Source organism: Pollachius pollachius (assembly GCF_949987615.1).
Source record: "Pollachius pollachius genome assembly, chromosome: 3".
NCBI classification, from domain to species: domain Eukaryota; kingdom Metazoa; phylum Chordata; class Actinopteri; order Gadiformes; family Gadidae; genus Pollachius; species Pollachius pollachius.
The window spans coordinates 36,818,335-36,838,009 of NC_136936.1; the positions used below are offsets into that span (position 1 = coordinate 36,818,335).

At 43.4% G+C, this 19,675-nt stretch overlaps 1 protein-coding gene across 1 annotated transcript in view; it reads right to left on the reverse strand.

Annotated features, from left to right (window-relative positions):
* The window catches only part of epb41l5 (erythrocyte membrane protein band 4.1 like 5), a 34,783-nt gene that overhangs the window by 14,955 nt on the left and 153 nt on the right, over positions 1–19,675 (reverse strand). Inside the window, exons 2-16 of the mRNA XM_079731577.1 lie at positions 18,291–18,522; positions 12,991–13,095; positions 11,602–11,644; positions 11,262–11,340; positions 10,804–10,848; positions 10,046–10,098; positions 8,295–8,415; positions 7,535–7,622; positions 6,942–7,030; positions 6,611–6,680; positions 4,126–4,295; positions 2,296–2,402; positions 1,831–1,849; positions 986–1,037; positions 654–772 (exon numbers count right to left, since the gene is read on the reverse strand). Of these exons, the coding sequence (XP_079587703.1) occupies positions 654–772; positions 986–1,037; positions 1,831–1,849; positions 2,296–2,402; positions 4,126–4,295; positions 6,611–6,680; positions 6,942–7,030; positions 7,535–7,622; positions 8,295–8,415; positions 10,046–10,098; positions 10,804–10,848; positions 11,262–11,340; positions 11,602–11,644; positions 12,991–13,095; positions 18,291–18,470 (1,340 nt within the window). The 5' untranslated portion in view covers positions 18,471–18,522. The remainder of the gene's footprint in view (positions 1–653; positions 773–985; positions 1,038–1,830; positions 1,850–2,295; positions 2,403–4,125; positions 4,296–6,610; positions 6,681–6,941; positions 7,031–7,534; positions 7,623–8,294; positions 8,416–10,045; positions 10,099–10,803; positions 10,849–11,261; positions 11,341–11,601; positions 11,645–12,990; positions 13,096–18,290; positions 18,523–19,675) is intronic.

Sequence of the window (19,675 nt, forward strand, 5' to 3'; positions counted from 1 at the left end):
TGATAAGACAAACTGATACAATACCAATACTGAAATAGGTTTACTCTTCGATTCTTCCTTACAGCGTCTTACTATTACCTTCCTGTTTGCATTCTGTTACTTATTTCCCTCACACACAGAAGTTTATCAAACATACATTTCGTATTTACATTTTCATTTTATTTTTCCTTAGTCTACTACCGTCCTGTGCCATCCACAACATTTTCAGAGTGTAGCAATATTAAAGTGCCATGTTATCTTAAACACACATGAATACCATCACCAGACATAGCGTAGGAAAACGAGTCTCCTATGGCAACCAGGCATGCACACATTTCTCTAGGATCAGAAGGGAGGGGAGGGGAGGGTGAGGGTAGTTGAGGGTGAGGGATAAGCCTTGCTTAACACTCTTATGGAATTAGAGCATGAAAGACACACTTCACTACCTTGCCACTGGCCGCAGCGGAGAGGACAATAACACACACACACACACACACTCCTTTTCTCAAAGAATGACAACAGAAAATAATAAATGAAGTAAACTGGAAAAAACTTTCAATGGAAATATAGAACATTTAAAAAATAATAATAATGCCTTGTTGGTTTTTCAGCAGGCCAAAAAAAAAGAATGAACCTAATTTAGAGTATGCTGAAGACTACAGCGAGACACCCACCTTCTCTTCTCTCCTCCAGGACTCCTGGGCAGAGGCTCGATCTCCATTGGTCCACAGGCTGAGGCGGGGGCGGGGCTAACCACAGCCAGCCCGGAGTATCCTGGCCTGGAGGGGAGGGGCTGAAAGGAGGAGAGAGAGGAACGTTAGCCAAAATGATCCCGCAGAGAGAGAGTCCATTCAGAGATGCAGAAATTCCTTTAATTGAGTTTAATTAAACCAGATTAGAGGAATAGTATCAAGCTCTTGCCAAAATGTCAAAAAATAATGACACTAGCTAGCTGCTCTATAAGGAGGCCCGGAGGCCTCCTGAGGTCATCAGAGAATCTCCTCACCTTGGCGTCTCTGCTGACTCCGTTGTTGTTGGGGCTGACCAGCGATAGGGCCCTGCACACCAAACACAATGCTCATTGATCTTTTAAAACTGCTCAGAAATGCATCTTGAATTCAGCCATTTTAAAAGTTGTATTTCTTGATATTGTCATGTGGTTTCCCATGTTAAGCACTTTGCATTGTAATTTGCACAAGTCAAGTTTGATTTGACCATTTGCTCACGTTTCCATTGATAGAAAATTCATGTTATATCCTATCTCCCCGCCCCTTTTTAAAGATTGACACATATCAAGTGTTTTTCATTTTTATTAATGTACGGTTTGAGAAAGTCTATGGAAACTATGTCATATTCTAATATTTTCTATTCATTTATAGACCATCCGGTAGTCATTGAAGGAATGTCGGGGACTCTTAAAAAGGCCCAGTCGACGTCATTAGCGTCACGGTAACGGGCCGATTATTAACCTTTTCACCAAAATCAGTGGAATGCAGCCGGAACGAATTGGTCTCTGATTCAGCCAATCACATGACGGCTTAAATGCTTTAGAATGACATCACCGTCTTATCTCCCACACAATGCAGGAAACAAAAGACTGGGGACAGGATTACAACCGGGGTCTTATGGTGGGAGGTTGATGTGTCATGTGGAAGAAGGGAACTACACCCATGATGCACCACTACACAGTATATATGTCATTGAACTTTACAACTGAGTTCCATTTGGAGTTATAGTTTTTGTTCAAGGGGTCAGTCTACTCTTGATATACTATGTCATACAAATTTACTTTAAATTAACTATCTGTAGACAACAATCTGTTGGTATAATATGTTATAAAACTATACTCACTCTTGGGGTTTGTATGGTCCTGTAAAAACAGAAACAGAGGTTATTTAAATCAGAAATTAAGAGTCAAAGCATACAATTAACAACAAAAGCAATATAAAAACATTAGAATACTGCCCAACCAAGTTCATGAAAGAACAAAAAATAAAAATAATTATAAGAATCATAAACAAGAGATGTGTAGTTTAGTCTTTGTCTTAGATACTAAGTTGTGACAAAGAGAGATACAGTATGTTCCCACTACACCACAAAAACTACAACATACTGGGTACTATAATGTCCTGTCCAGATAAGTACATAAGCACCATTACTCATAAACAAACATGGTTCAGACCACAGATGAAGGTGATAATATGGTATTACCGCCAAGCTAGCCATATCAGACCCCCCCAGTTGAGCTAGAAAGGACCAACATAATTAGGGCTTACAAGTAGCTAACTAGTGTGAGTGTTTGTGTGTGTGTCTCACCTCGGTTCTGCATGGTTCTCCTGGAGTACCGTCGGCTGGGTCTCCTCTCGAAGGAGGCGGACCGCCGGGCCTTGTTAGCCTTGGTAGTCTGGTACTCCGTCTTACCACTGGAGGAGGAGCACACAGTTATTAATGAAATTGCTTTAGTCACACTACTAGGGCTGAACGATTTGGGGAAATGCGAATTGAATGCGATTACTTCGGCCAATATTGCGATTGCGAATTAATATGCGATTTTTAAATTTATTAAGTTCCTTATGTTTATTCACTAAAAAAGCAATAAATCATTCTTAAGTATGACCCACACAACATTGGAAGCAGTCAACATATAAACTGCTCTTTCCTTTAGGCCAGGCCGATGTGTTGGGATTAATTGATATTCTAACTTTTATTATTAAAACTTTATTTAACTATTGAATTGTAAAAGAAAAATAAATATAAATCTTACTGATCTCCAGTCATTAACTGTTTCAAATCAAAAAAAAAAATAATATTTTAATCGCAGCCTTTGCGATTTGCATATTGCGTTCAATTACATCGTGATTTCGATTTGAATCCGATTAATCGTTCATCCCTAGTCACTACTCTATCCTCTCCCAATATAGTTTGCTCTTCCAGCCATAAGGTTCTGTCCACAGTACCTATAGGCATCCTTGAGCCAAATGTCTATCCCCTACCTGCTCCTTAAATGAATGAATGCATGATGTGAATCAAAGTCTATTTGGGATAAAGGTTTCTTCTAAAAGACAATAGTGTTTATAGTGTATTGCCTGCTTCTCTTTACCTGCTCACGCCTAACAACAACCCAAGTATGTGAAGCCCCTTATTGAACATTACATCCTCTGTAATGCAATCTTTTGTAATGTACTTTTACAAATATACAAAGACGGGAAGTGGACTGGCCCAGGTGTGACCTCTGCTAACCGACAGAGTTCCTCCAGCCTCCACCCTCTGTTGCTCAACCCCGACCCCTGCGACCCCAGCACTAAACCAACACGAGAGAGAGCGAGCGCTAGCCCGTGCTTATCTAGCTGGCTAATGTTTAAACCCACAAGGCCGCCGAGCTCGCACCCTGCCCAGTGTACAGCTTGGTGCTGTAGCTGTACTGCTAGTGTACGCACGACAAAGACATGTCACGAGTTGCCAGCATGCAGATTTATGACTATGAGTTGTTCCTGTGGTTATGATATCTAAGTGGATTGAAGGGGATACAAGATTGCCCATGTTTTGCAGGTTTTGACAAAAGGACGCGTTGCTCTTGGTAGTTTAGCAGCAGGTTACACAATTTCAAATGACAAGGAAGAAAATCAAGGGTTAATGTCTGATTGTTAGATATCTGAGTCATCCGTTATGAGGAACACTCCATAACAATCAGAGCCTACCCCCCCCCCCCCCCCCCCCCCCCCCCCCCCCCTCTGTCCCCAACTGAGCCAGCAGACTCATTTTCTGCGGGGCTGTCACCTAGTGTGTAATGGCCTGCAAGGGGAACCGTTGAGTTCATCTACTTTTTAATGCAGTACTGCTTCATTCAAGTCTTGTGAAGACTGACAGTATAACATAGTGGACGAATCAGACCATTGGTGTCATTGGTCCAACTTCCCTGTCTGTATTGTTAAAAGGAATCAGAAGTCTTGTATGTAAAAAAAAAAAAGAAGCTGCACTTGGTTTGTTTACCTTTAAGGAGCGTGTTGGGGTTAGGGCATCTTGCTCAAGATAGGCCGCAAAAGTTGGGGATCAGACCCAGAACCTCTCAGCTGAGAGTCAAAGACTAACTCCCGGAAGACGTGTAGTGCCGGAGGGGGGGGGGGGGGGGGGGGGGTTCTGGGGTACCTGTATCTGAAGCGGGACCCCATGCGGATGAAGCCCGACTGAGCAGAGTTCTTCTGCACGGGCCCCCGCAGCCGGAAGAAGGCGTGGTGCTCCACGGCACACTTCCACAGGTGCTTGCAGGCCTTGGGGTGGTCCATCCGGAACACAAAGGTGTGCTCCTGCTCCTTACCCTGGGGGAGGGGAGGAGAGGAGAGGAGTGGGGGATGGAGGTGGTGTGAGGGGGGAAGAGGAGGAGAGGACAGGGGGGGTGGGATGGAGGTGGTGTGAGGGGGGAAGAGGAGGAGAGAACAGGGGGGGTGGGATGGAGGTGGTGTGAGGGGGAAGAGGAGGAGAGGACAGAGGGGACGGGGGGGGGGGGGGGGGGGCAGGCAGCAGGAAGAGGAGGGTTAGAGGGAGGGGGATGTAGAGGAGGGGGGAACAGAGGAGAGGGAGAGGAACATGGAGCTTAGTTAATTAGGTCTGAGAAGACAGAGGTCATAAAGAACAGTGCTAAGCCTCTGTTGGACATCTCAACCTTCATTGTATTCTGAAGTGCTCCTAAGCCTATGATTAGTAAAGAGTTAGGTAGGAAGTCCACGTATACAACATTGACACGTTGTTTTAGTGTAGTTCAGGTTATTATCTAGAGTTGGAACTTATGGTTTTCTGGAGGGATATGCAAGGAGATCATGGCTGCTTTGCAGCATGCAGGCGGCTCATTGATATGATTATATCCAATAAAGATGCTGGTAATTGCCGGATCTACCGTCACAGCTAAACTATCATTGTCAACTTGTTTAAGTTGTAATTTCTTTCAGATTTTCTTTCTCCAAGTATTTACACAAAGACACATGTGACCTGAGTGCACACATGACATTCCCAAAGTTCACTTGTCACTACGGGTGAGTATTAGAGGAATCAGTCCCCTAGTCTTCTCAGTGGGAACTCAGGAACGGCATACTGTAAACCTGAACACCACACAAGGAGGAACCACAGGATTATGCAGTGTTACAGCTCTACAAAGACATTTCATTGACTTCTGAGTCTATGGAAAAAATATAATCTATAATCTCGTCAGGAGTCAGTGTGATGGCTATGAAATAAAATCCCATAGAAAAAGATCCTTATCCTAACAAATAGGAATAATGTGTGATGCCGTTAGAACTGCACTCCCCCTCGGGATGAATAATGCCCCCTTCAAAATTGATCGCAATCCATCTACACATCATCTCAGATTACACGCACACAAAAACAAACACACATTGTGGTCATGTAGCAAACAACAAGACAGCAGATGTATAAACGGTGGAGAGAGTATGCCTGTGTGTGCACGTGTGTGTATGTGTGTGCGTGCAACATTGTGTGTGTGTGTATGAGTGTGGAGGAGGTGTACATTCCAGAGATGCCGGAGAAAGATGGCTAGTGCATTAACCTTAGCCTGCGCCAGCTACAGTTCCACTGGACAGTCCCACACAAAACCCCCGTGGCATCTTATACACGGCACAGCAAACTGAGGTGGTCCCCGAAGAAGCCGTGGATGGGACGCAAGAGAATGAGGGCCGGCAAGGCAGCCCCGAAGAAAGAGGGATGCGTTGAAATATTGTGCACTTTAATCAAATGATCCCGGGTTAAATTGGGAGGATATATTGCACGCAAGGGGACGTACACACACCAGACGCCGCGCTACCTGCATAACAACTAAAGACCCTGTGTCTGCACACACGCATGCAAAGCGTCTCCATGTGTCTGAGAGTGTTTTGCAGGTTATTTGAAGCAGTGTTTGTGTTTTAAGTAGAATCAGAAACGATGAGCAAAATAAGTTAGCGCACAAGGAATGAAGACACAGGAAACCCGTCTTGGGGCTCTGCTACACTGTCTGTGTGTGTCTGCGTGTGTGTATTTGTTTGTGTCTTTGTGTCAATCGCGGCCTGTGTCTCATACCGCGACCCCCCTGGTCCAACGATGAGTCTATGTCTGGAGAAACTACCTGGCCCACTGATTCAAATCACTACAAAACTAAACCTCAATATGAACAGCTAGCCAGTGTTCCTTTCTACCCCAAACAACTGGGCCCTGTCCTCAGTAATCTAGGCCTGTGGTCATGTGACTCCTCCTCCACCAATCAGGAGGCCACAATGTAGCTTTCAAAGAGAAACTAGACAGCCTATCCCTCCTCTCTTATCTCCGAAGTGATGATAGAAATGCAGAGAATCTCGGCCCAGAAATCAGGGGAGGCCAACCCAGGTCACACTTAACGTCAGACATATCTAGACACAGAAGGTTCATTGAGTATTTACTTCACCAAATCCTAACCAGTCACTTTATTTATCCATCGATGATTCATCTGCTTTTACTGTCAAGCATACATTTCACCTCATCAGCAATGATTTGTCATGGTGACCAAAGAACAATGTCACAAGAATGAGCAGGAGTAGTACAAAAACTTTATCAAAAGGCTATATTTAGAAAGTTAACACACAGCATGTATGTGTGTGCGTGTGTATACCTGTTCATCATCCTCCACCACTACAAGAGTCAGCTTGCTTTTTTTGAAGTCAAGGCGAGTGATTTTGGGCCTGAAATAGATGAACATAAATCACACAAATAAATATCCATTGAAATAAATCATATGTCAACATATAAACTCATATATACATTTACGTACATACACACACACACACACACACACACACACACACACATTTATTATGTAAGGAGCATGGAGGAAATAACAGGAACCAAAAGGTCCAAAAGGTAAGCCCAGTAGGTAAAAACATCACAATAAGGTGTAATCCCGGTAAGTAAGGACCCCACACTGAAACAACACAGTAACGCACCAGAAGAACAGTCCAATCTTGGTCTCTCCCTCGAACACCAGAACTCCAGTGGGGGTCAGACCCAGGCTGTACTCATTCCCATCTCTGGCCTGGGGGACAAGAAGGAGAAGAAGAAAAAGAAGAAGAGGGAACACATGTTTAAATTCCTCCCCCATTCCTCCACGTCCTGTCCGTTATCTGCCGGTGATCAGGTGGCTTTATAGCATACATATGTGGTAAGACAGTTGGGTTAATTTATTCTGTTCAGCAAAGTTCTGATGATTTAACTTTTCCTTACATTACAATGTTATTAAACCATGTTTGCATGTAAGTGTTGCTTTGTGTGTTTGATTGATTGTGCAGGTGGAAATCAAAAAGGTTATGTTATATCATACCATTTTATTTATTAAATGCACTGTAAGTGGATAGGGATTGGTGTCCCCATTAGAATGAATCATAGTGAATTACGATAGTAGATCATGTGGTTATTATCATCACCATGTGTTTCCCCTACACTTGTCTACCCCTGACGTGAACTGTAAAGGCCACAGGTCAACAGCAGGAAGCGGTAAGAGAGCCTCCTGTTTGTGAGCTAGTGTTGATCGGCCTCTTACCTTGACCATGTGCATGTCCACCCCGTACATCTCCAGCCACTTTGCCTTGTTCAGGTAGTTGATCTCCGCCTGGGCGGGCATCTGGCCTCTGTGCCAGAAAACGGACAGGAGAACCAACCAATCAGCATAGAGAATCCTCATGTGAACTTCAGAATGTAAGTACACAACCCTGAGACATCAGTATTCTATTGAGTGTGTTAACGATACAAGGATGAAAGAGCTTATGTTAAACATAAGCAATGCAAGTCTAATTGTTCTTTAGGAATTTCCCCTTTTGGAGCTTTAATGGGGTCATGCATTCCACAGCCTTCATCGGGAGATTCATAGAGGTAGTGAAGAGTCGATGGTGCAGGTGTTTCATATGTTCAAATGATAAGAGTTTTGATTTTGAAGGGCCATATATTCCAGCAGCATCTGGTCTGCAGACATTTTTAACATTTCAAGTCGGCCTGATGAGGCAGACAGCACTTGAATTATTACAATTATTAAAGTTAACAGCATATCTACTTCCTGTCTGAAAGGCAGTGTGATTGGATGAAGACATTTTGAACACGTGTCACAGAACAAAATGTTCATAATGTCCCAATGTCCCAAGTCACCAGAGTTCCCCTACCCTCAACTGATCGGCTGAGGTATATAACAAATGGGCTTCCGAGCGGTTTAGGTGAATGGCCGAACGGGGTTTCCATTGGTTGTGGTCTACAGGCAATGGGGCATCCCATTAGGTCGCATTGGTCTGAGGTGTTTGGCGGCAGTTCACCTGCACTCCTTCCATGTGCTGTAGATGGCCAGCTCCATCGTCTCCGTCTGCTCTGGGCTGAAGCGGAACTCCGACACCATGTCCAAGCCATGCTCTGCCGGGTCACAGTCGCCCATCTCCGCTACAAACACAAAAGCCAACACAGGAATTAGGACACTCGCTCAGGACGTAACAAAGCAAGAAATTAAAACACGTCAAGACAGTGCTGAAGGTCAGTCCAAGTAAAGGTCCAAGTAAGGAAAAGCAAGAAAAACAAGTTACGATATCGTGTGTTACGCAATTAGAAAACACCGTTTAGTTACCACTGGCCTGCCTTTTCATAACCACCTGGATGTGACCCTGACCAACAAGCCAATAACCAACAGCAGCCCAATACTGTCACAAAAGCCCAAGAAGGCTGCTTCTGTACCGCAGCTATGCCTATGAAGACGGTACATTCTATCCTCTGAGCAGTGGAACTGGGAGTCACAACTGACTGATAAGACTTGGGTCCCGTTACAGACTGTATCCAAGGGAAACACAGGGAAAGTCAAACTCTTTTTCCCCACCTCATATTAGAGCCATTTCAACCAGGTGCAAGAAGCATGACATCAATGTTAAAAGCACACGGAAGGAAATGGTATCCTCTCCTTGAGGTAAATAAAAATGTAGCAGGAGAATGTGGATTAATGAGGGTAAGAAATTGAGGAGATAGTAGACAGAGCAATTAAGAGAGACGGAGAGACAGCGAGAGATGATTTAAAGATTCTTTAGAGAGCAATATGCTTAATGAGGTACTGACTAGCCCACAGAGACAGTGTGTGTTTGTGTGTGTGTATGTGTCTGTGTGTGTGTTCATTCATCCTGAACACGTCCGAACAAACTCTACCTCTTTCAAAGGCTTTTTTATGTCCCACCACCATAAAGACCACAGCAGTACAGCACCAAATTGGCTCTGCGTAAAGCCAATACGGCCTCATTATTGCGCCGTTAAGTGAGTCAACTCGATCGAGGAGGAGAAAAAGGCAAAGCCGAGTCCACTCTGCCAGTGAATTCCTTGCCGTTGCCATGGGGACGGAACTGGAATCCCTCCGTTGGACCCAAAAGACAAGTCATGACTGGAGGGCAGAAGTGTCGGACAGTTTGCGGTGGTCACAGTCGGACCCCGGGAGAGGCAACGGAGAAACACAGTAGAAACATGGTAGATGCCAGGATAGAAGCAGAGGCAAATAAAGAACATGCCAGTAGAGAGACCGAGGACAAAACACAGTAGAGGCCAGCAGAGGCCCAACACAGTAGAAGCCAGCAGAGAGACAGAATAAAACTGTAATAGATAGAATCAACGTAGAACACAGTAGATGCCAGTATAGAGGAAGAGTAGAAACACAGACAAGGCCAATAGAGAGGTCAACTAGAAGTACAGTAGAGGCAGAGTAGACACACACAATAGAAGCAGTGTAGAGACATAGCAGAAACACAATAGAGGCAGATTAGAAAGACAATAGAGGCAGTGTAGAAAAACACTGGAGCCCGGCAAAGACGGATAAGAAAAACAGAATAAACCAGTAGGGAGGCACAGTAATGGGCTGGCCCAGTGTTGACACAGCTGTTTTTCAAGCCATCAGGTCCAGAAGAGTTGAGAGAGCTCCACTTCTCAACGACGACAACTCCTTACTGATTAAAGAGGATGCGGTGGTCAATGCAGCGGGGTTTACGGCAGGAAGGGTCTCTAGGTCTTTCAGAAGTGAATGAGGGCTTAGACATTAACCTACCCTGGAGGGAGAAGGCCCCTAGCTCCACAGCAGTGTCAAACTCACACTCCAACCTGGAAAAAACAGAAGAACAGACATGGTCAACCAACAGGACGGAAGGGGGATTTGCTCCAGTGTCCCCCTGCCCTTGACCTTATCCCCCCTAAAGTTATGAATATGATACTGGCCTGCTCACAATCCACTGGCTGACTTCTGTTAATAATGGCAAAAATATGTAATCCCATAAGCGTCTTAGTTTAGTGTGGTCTTATTTAGGAATGCAACAGATTAGTTCATATAGCAAATAATAGGTTTAATTAAGTATGATGGTTCAACTAAATAACTACATTTGTTGTTGGTTTAAACCATGATTATAATAAAAGCTTTTTTTTTAATTTAATCTCTAATTGAGTGAGCAAAAACCGAACATTGGTGTTAACAACAAAGAGCCATGAGACTGTGAATGAAAGATTGGGTTTCATTTTGAAACGGCTAATTTTCTATTAGCACAAGGACCAATACGTTGTCTATTAATGATGATCCATAAATTCATGGAGCCATAACCCGCATCATCTCACCTGTCATTGCAATCTCTATTTACATTTTTACTTTTTGTTATGTCTACAGAGATAAATGTTTTAACATCATTTTAATTATATGATTATTATTATCTTCATCACTGTTAACTAACCCTGTAAAGTTATCTTTTCTGATCACACTTTGCCTTGTTGGTTTTACTATAAATCTTTAATTGTGTTTAAGAAACTACGAATACTCACTTTCCACTGAGAATGTCCTGCTTCAGCTGTAATACAAATAGGTATCTGAAAGAACAAAGAGTAATAAACCAAATGTTAAAATAAAAATAACATAATTGCATCCAGTAAGCACCCAAAGCTGGCAACTGAATGACAAATATTAAGATTGGTTCAAAATAATATTTAAATGATTAAGAGAAACTCTCTATTAAAAAGGCACATTATTATTTGAAATATGAAAAATGTATCTTAGATAACAAAAACCAAATGTTATTTGACTTTTGAGTGTATCAAAAAACATGACCTAGGTAGACAACGTCCACAGCAAACATAAATATCTGCCATGACATTAACTCTAACTGACTACCGCCTTTTCAAATTAGAAAAACATTTAAGAAAGGATATTAAAGAATAATGCTCCCAATGCCACTGCAAAGGGGGTCACACACAACAGAGTCTTTGTTTGTGTGTGCATGTACCTTGTGAGCTCTTCGTGCAGGTTGTTGGGTTCAGACGAGTAGAACTTGACCCTCAAGTGAAGACAGTAGGGAGGTCCGACTACCAGAAAGGAGCAGGGAGGGAGGAAAGAGAGACAAGATAAGATGAATAGCAGAATATCCTGACAGCCAAACCAGCACAACTGAGCAGAAACAAGAGTTCAGTTCAACTTGGTTCCCAGACACTTTGTGAAGTATTCTTTCAAAAGGTCAGTGTGTACCTCCCTCAGTTCAACAAATATTGAATACATTTAAATCACAAGATGCACTACACTTGCGTTCCCCAGTTTGTGTATTTGTGTGTATGTGTGTGTATACTCACTTTTTACTTGTTTTTTAATGCTTTTGGTAACGTCAAGCCAATGCTGAAATCATAAAAGGAAACATATTTTTAGTTCCAACATCAATGACTTCTGAACTAAACTACATAGATTGAATGAATAAATAAATAAAACTATAAAAAGGCTTTTAAGTTCAAGAACCGATTTTGTTCAATGGTACGCATAGCTGAAATGTTTTTTCCCCAATTTATTGTACTAGCATTTCTATGCATAATAAAACTAAAACCTCATTCAAATTACATATTGTTGTTGAAATCTGAGTCTTTGGTACAGTTGACAGACCAAGTCTGTAACACACGTTATGTTAAACTTCTGTTAAAAGATGACTATTTTCTCACAAGGCTGCACATTCACATATGCACACAAACACGTAGACACACACACACACACACACACACACACACACACACACACACACACACACACACACACACACACACACACACACACACACACACACACGGTTTGCTGTTGCAACTCTATCCTGGGAATTCAGAATCTGTCAGGCATGAAAAATGTCAACGAGGGCTGTGTGTGTCTGGGTCTCCCTCTCGCTCTCCCTCTCTCTCAGCCGGCCAGTCGGACTCTCCTCCACATTCCTTAATCCAGCCCTCTCTCTACCTCCCCCCTCTTCAACAAGCTAGGTTTAGGTTCCTCCTCATTTTCTCAAACCTCCTTTCCCTCCCTCCTTCCTTCCTAATCCGTCTTCCTTCACCCGTTACTACTACTCTCTTCCTCCAACTTACCAAGGTCCCCCTTCTAACACATCAATCTACCCATCTTTCTTCCATCTCTCTCTCCTCACAACATACTAAAACCTCATACCAAGATGTATATCCATCTTCTACCTCCCACTCTGCACACAAGTTACTTAGCAGCCCCGTCCACCACATATCTATCATTTATCTTTCTTCCCCTCTTTACTCCATGCACTTCTCAGAGTATCAGAGAGTACCTCTGGGTGGGCCCTCTGCACAGCAACATGTCTGAGGGGGTTTTCCTCTTCATTGGATGACGCCCACCGACTGCCCCAGTAACCAATTACATCAGGCCTTTCTCTACGTGCCAATCCCCTGCCTGCTGTCTCCCGTCAGTATGGGAGTATTGTTGTACTACATATATAAACATTCGAGAGAACGCACGCACACACGCACACGCACACACACACACACACACACACACACACACACACACACACACACACACACACACACACACAAAGACTAAACTGTATCTGAGCTGCATCATTGAGCAAGATGCTTAACATACCTTACAATGTGAGTGGCCTCAGATAAAAGAATATTTTGAAGACATAGATATTCATTCTAAATACATTTTACTGGGTTGTCGAGGTCTCCTTCTCCTCTTACCGGGACTTGAGCAGAGTCCATGAAGCGCAGACCGAAGTAGTCCTTCTCGACGATGTCCAGGTGGTACATGATCTGCTCAAACAGCTCCTCCCCTTTGGCTTTTTTCTGGGCAGAGGAAAGACCACAAAGAGAATGGAAAAGTAGAATAAATAATCTTAAAATGTGTATTTATCTGGGCCAAAGATGAATGATCTTCAGTCAATGCAAAAGATAAGAATCTAACTTGTTTTGTTCCATTATTTGTCAATTCTATTAAAAAAGTGCTTTTCCTGATATGTTTAAACAACAATAACAGAACACAAAGGAGACTTGAATGTGAACATGCGTTACAGTGGTCTGTAATGGACGCTGGACCAGTTGGTTATGATCTCCTATCTCAGTGATCTGGGGATGTTTCTCAGATGACAGGGGTGCCAGGTGTGTGTGTCTGTACACACACAGATGTACACAGAGACAAAGTGGGGTTGCTGTGGCAACAGGAGTTTAAGTGGCCAAGACCCCTGTCAGCCAAGGGTTCATGCGCGTGTGTGTGTGCATGTGTGTGTGTGTGTGCATGTGCATGTGCGTGCATGCGTGGGTATATGTGTGTGCTTGTGTCTGGGGTGTAGCGGGATAGAAATGATATGATCTACTGGCTTCCCAATCCTCTGTCAATGCAGGAACCGTTCCTTTAAGTCTCATGAAAAAACCTTGGATTCATATTATTACGACTCGAAGAGTCAGCTGTTCTGTATGCTGCACTCTGCATCCTAGTATTATCGCCCTGCTCACTTCATTTTAAAAAGGTAGCATCCTAAAGCATCCATAAAGCAGCAGACACTCAACTTCCGCCTTTCCCGGTAGAGATACAATGGTTGTTGCGTTTGAGGTGATGTTGTAGATTTTTAGATTGAAAAAAAAAAAGTAAAACGATGACAAGGAAAAACAGAATTGCACCCAACAGTAATGGCAGTCAATGGGTGTACGGAAAATCTCTTGCAAACTCATTTTGAGACATATTGTCATTGATCTTGAGGATTAAGAGGGAGAATGTTTGGACTTTAAACTCGATTGTGTCAAACATTATCCTGGTTTCATACAACAGACCCTGGGACAACCTTATCTTTTGATCCGCGTCTCTGTCTCTAGTGGATATTCTGAGCACTGAGGTAGTCCAGTGTTGGGATTAAGCTGTAACATCAAACAAGTGGTGAGTCTCTGATGGGAGAGAGAGAGAGAGAGGGGGCAGGGAGCTGAACAGGCCATCCAGGGACTCCCACACACTCACTCTAAATGATCTCTCCCTCCCCATCTCACTCTCCGTCGCCGACTCTTCCACTCCTCCTTCCTCTCTCTCCATCATTCCCATCACTCTTCCTCTCTCCCTACATCTATCTCCACCTCTCTCTCATAGCTGACAAAGCATTCGCACCCCTACAGTAGCCCAGTAGAGCAGCACAAAGGGCCCATTGTGTGTGTGTGTGTGTGTGTGTGTGTGTGTGTGTGTGTGTGTGTGTGTGTGTGTGTGTGTGTGTGTGTGTGTGTGTGTGTGTGTGTGTGTGTGTGTGTGTGTGTGTGTGTGTCATTTTGCAGCCTTAGTGGCTGTTGTCTGAAAGACAAACTGCTCCTCTGCATAAGTAACCCTCAAACCCCCTCATTTTCCCTCTCCTCCTTCACCTTCCTCTCTCTCTAGAACCTCCTCCTTCTCTAGATCATCATCCGCCTACTCCATCTCTAGAACCTCCTCTTCAAATAACCTCCTCCTCTTCATAGAACATCTTCCTAGCTCTAGAACCTCCTCTACCTCCACCTCTCCATAGAACATCTTCCTCAATCTAGAACCTCCTCCTCTCTCTAGAAACTCCTATCTCCGTAGAACCCCCTCTTTTTAAAACATGCTCCTCTCTCTAGAATATTAGCAAGCCTTTGCTTTGACTTAAACAAGGCAAGTTAATGCATGTCAATGGCCCAATTGGCCTCTCTCAGAATGTTGATCTAGATATGGTTGCAATGGGAAGGGTCCGCATTTAAGAGAAAACAATGGATGGATTGGAAGAAGGGATACGTAAATCACATGACAAATGTGCACGTAAACATAGCTGCTGCCTTACCCATGTATCCCTGGGAACCAGCCCTGGGTGGCCACACACACACACACACACACACACACACACACACACACACACACACACACACACACACACACACACACACACACACACACACACACACACACCTGGGAGGCCAGTACAAAATAAAGCATGTCATTGGGCTGCATTCATGTCTTGTTATTTACAACGCTGTCAAGGTCTCTACAAACACAGGCTGCCCCACAAGCTCCCTAGCTCACTGTCAACACAACAATCACTGGAATGACACATGCCGTCTTGCATGATTAGATTGTTCTCATCCTCACCTCGTCAGTCGCTTCGGGGTAGAAGCCCTTTATGAATGACATGTTAATCTGAGGTAGAAACTGGAACGATACACTAAACTTTCCTCCATTGAAAAATAATGAAATACCACTGCTGCACTGCCCCTTAAGGACGAGGTGGTCTTTGGGAACATTGAAAGATAATTGGTTTGTTCACCAATGCCCTTAGGAAGATGTCCATCCTCTCATCTATGAAGGATATGAAGGATATGCATCTGAATTCACTGGAATCTGCTTTGGACAAAGGTCTTGATAAGTATAAACAATAAGTAATTGCAACTATCCTTAGAAGGCCAGCTGAGTGGTTGAAGGCACCAAAGATCGGCTCGGACAGGGTCACTGGCCATTTAGACAGCTCTGTACTGTTACAACCCAGAGAGCGAGAGAGAGCAAGAGAGCGAGAGAGAGACTAAAGAACGGATGAGTGATATCCAACACTATAGACCCCTATTTACCATCCCCCTCTCCCCTCCCCTGAGACTGTTTATCTAAAATGATAAGTTTGGCTTAACCCAGAGATAGTCCAAATGGATCCCTGGGCATTTTCTCCAAACACCTTCCCATCATTCTCCTCTTCCACTCACTGTAGGGTAATCTCTGGTTTAACTGCTTTTTGGAAAATATTATAGTTTAGCCAGAAAAAAAAGAGTTAATTTTGTGTTCTTCTGCTGTTAGCCATGCTCAGGAGATGTTTGGAATACATCACACAGAATAGTTGAACAAACTACTTCTTCTGAATAATTGGTGAACCATTTCATTAGGTCAAAACTTTTATCATGCTTTTTGTGCTATTCAAGTTTGAGAATTTGTATTCCCAAACATCAGAGCTCATCACTTCTTGTTATTTTTTCTCTTAATGTGATTACCATGTAGCATTCCCACTGGAGACCAGCCAGCAGTACGAGTATGGCTAGACCATAAATTCAAGTGATACAAATCTCACCGGCTATTAAATGCTGAACAGGGTGGACGGCTTAAAAGAAAAAAAGTTTTTTAAGAGAGTGGGGGTGAATGGATACTGGTAAAGATCTACCAAGAGGGCGAGGAAGAGCCTCAGAAAAAACATTAAATCAAGAGAGAACTCAAGTGAGAGACAGACTTCCGGGCAGCATCAGAACCCAGCAGCCAATGAAACGCTACCTCTATTCAGTGTTTCGCTGAAGGCTTAAAACAGGTATCAATTAACATGTCAGACTCGACATCTCGAAGTACCTGACAATGCTTGTAAAACATGTTTTATATTGTGTGTGGGGTGCTTGTCTTTTAGTTTATAAAGTGGATGAACTCTTCAGCAACTTACTGTTTTTAAAGAAACTTTCTTAGAGAGGGACCCCTGTCTAATACATAAACAAGAATGCTGTAGTTTACAACAAAACCTAAATATAGTCCATTAAAGTTTTTCAATCAAATATCTGGTTGTAGAGAGTATTGCTTTCTCACATATAACTACCTTCATAAAAGGTGGGGCAGAACAGTGTTGTGGTCTGATAGTGGTTCATCTCCCAGCCTAAAGGCTCGGAGTTTGATCCCCAATGTCTCCCTTCATCCTACTAAAACACTCATGCCTGTATTCACCACAAATGGCTTAGTATTAAAGTGTCCTTATCCCGAATACAGTATAACAACGAAAATATATTAAAAGTTGAATATAAATATATGACCATCGTCTGGAATGATTAAACTGCCCTCTCCCCAGCAGGACCACTGTAAAGACCCTCCGGGCTCTGAGACAGTATGGAACTGGCACTCATGGAGAAGCTTTCATACAGTGTTGGAGGGCAGGTGAAATACCTCAAGGATATTGGCTTGGGAGGAATGTTGGATATCTGACGAATGGAATTCCACTGGAATTCTAAACCGGCCAATCAGATAAGGGGAGCACAGAGAGGCAGACTAGAGATCGAGATATCAATGCAAGTGCAAGCACAATGGCCGGTCTGTAAGGGTTAGGTCTAGACGGACAGAATAATGGACATTAAAAAATAAAACAGGTAGAGGGATAGAACAGCATACAGTCTTGTGATTGGAACACAACCTTCCCAGCGTGTCAAGTGACCGAGCGGTGCGTCATGTGACTGTGTGTTTTCCCCAGAGTGGATCAGGGAATTACAGGTGGTCAGCAACACACACACTCCCACACAGGCAGCTTAAGAGTGCGGCTCCACTGACACAGGCGCGAAATAGTCACTCCACAGTGTCCACACACACACTTATATAACTCAGTTGTGTGCTTGCGTGTGCATACATGTGTGTGTGTGTGTGTGTATGCATGTGTAGTGGGAGGAGCCAGTCTCAGCTGGTCAACACATTAAGATAACACGACAAATGTATATTTTTGAATTTTGTTTGAAACAATTGTGTGTCCTCATTTAAAGAAAGGGAGGCAACACAGATTGGTCCGTGAAATGAAAATTCAGGTGACAAACGTTATTTTACTTTATGAAATAATGGTATTGAACATTATGGGATTGTGCAATACATATCGATATACCTGTACTGTATACTCACAGTTGAGACCATATTACAGTTTACTGTCTATTCTATTGATGCAAATTTATCTTTTGTGTTCATGTGCATCTTTATGTTTGTATACTGACTTAGTATATCAGCCTCCTTTCACCTCATTCAAACTAGCAATCATTTGGTGGATTGCAGCTTTTACTCAGGTGACCTCATGGGTTTAACCCCCATCAACACCACAGCAGTTAATTCGTATACAGTGCCCTAATGAGACATTTCAAACCTTTTGAATCATTTTTTATAAACAAATAAATGTATCCACTCAGCTCTATAGATTTAAGTCAGCCATCGCGTGCCCAGGTGGGACCCGGGGCCACAGGTTGGGAACCCCCTGCTCTAACCCCGCAGGTGTGCGTGTGCTCCTTACTGGTAGGTCCACGCTGACGTCCGTCCCGTCCAGCAGGGACACACGGCAGGTGATGATTGACTTGGCTTCGCCGGCGGCTGGTATGTGTGTGATGGCGTGCTGGGCCTCGCGCAGGCGGGTCTTCTCCGCGTGCTTCCGGATAGAGCGCCGGCCCAGCGTCCGGCGCAGGAAACTCAGCATGGTGGCAAAGAGGAAGAGGAGGAGGAGGAGAAGAAGGAGGGCCTACCAGTACCTGGCAGGGACAAAGGAAGGCTCTGTGATGTAACCCTTTAACAAGAGGCTGACGGACTGTAAAATAATAGGGGGTTTTGTCACCAAGTAACCCGACTGGTTGAGGAGCAGGGCATTAACACTGCCAGGGGGTTAGTTGTTGAATTCCCACTGGGGCCACCCATGCTGAGGTCGTAGGAATGCACGGTTTAAATAAAGCATGGGTCAAAACATCCACCAAATAGCATAAACATATTGAGACCTATTGTGAGCTTCCCTATGACTTTGCTTGTGCTAATAAGCAAGAAAACTTTCTTAATTATACAAGTGTGCATTTAGAGGTCTACAAAGTGTGTATCCTTAGGCTTTTGTTTTCCCTGGTTGTATAGGTCACCAGCAGGTCTTTCGGTTGTGCAACAGATCCCAATTATGTCAAAATCCAAGCACTTGAATAGCATAACCTTTTATCACGTATTACGAGCAGTGTCGCCTGATGATAAACTGGTCCAACTCGTTGTTCGGAACCAAACAACATAAAGACTGTCTGCCAGAATTACCAGTCTGTTGGTTAACGAGCACAGCCGATTTAACAGATGATAAGCAGCATTTAGTAGCATATTAGATATTCACATTGAAGGCCTTATGGACATGAAGGTCGTTTCCGAGACAAACTAATAATTTCTCATTTCTCAATTTCTCAAGTTCTCATATTTGCATCACTAAAAGTTAAATATTCAATTCGATTCAAAGGGGCCCAATTGGGATGGAAAATAAACATTTACCTTGCCAAACCAGTATTAAAATTAATTACAGGAGAAATTATTATTAAAGTGTCAAATGGAAACATTTTAAACATGCAGCCAAAATCCATCCCATTTCCCTGTGTGGTGAGCACTACTAGGAGAGGGCCCCCAGAGGCTCAGCGGTGTGCAACAGGTCGAGCTGATCTGCAAAGCGCCGCTTTAGTTTCATTGAGAAACACGCAGTATATAATACTACGAAACACATTTGTTTGACACATTAGAGATGTTAGGAATGATATTATTAATGTATCCCTCATATATACAAGCGCACACACACACAAGCATCCACAACTGCAGGATGGAACAAACGGACACTTGCTCCGCCATCAGACACTTGTAGATTCCTCCAAATCCCGAAAATAAATAATAGGT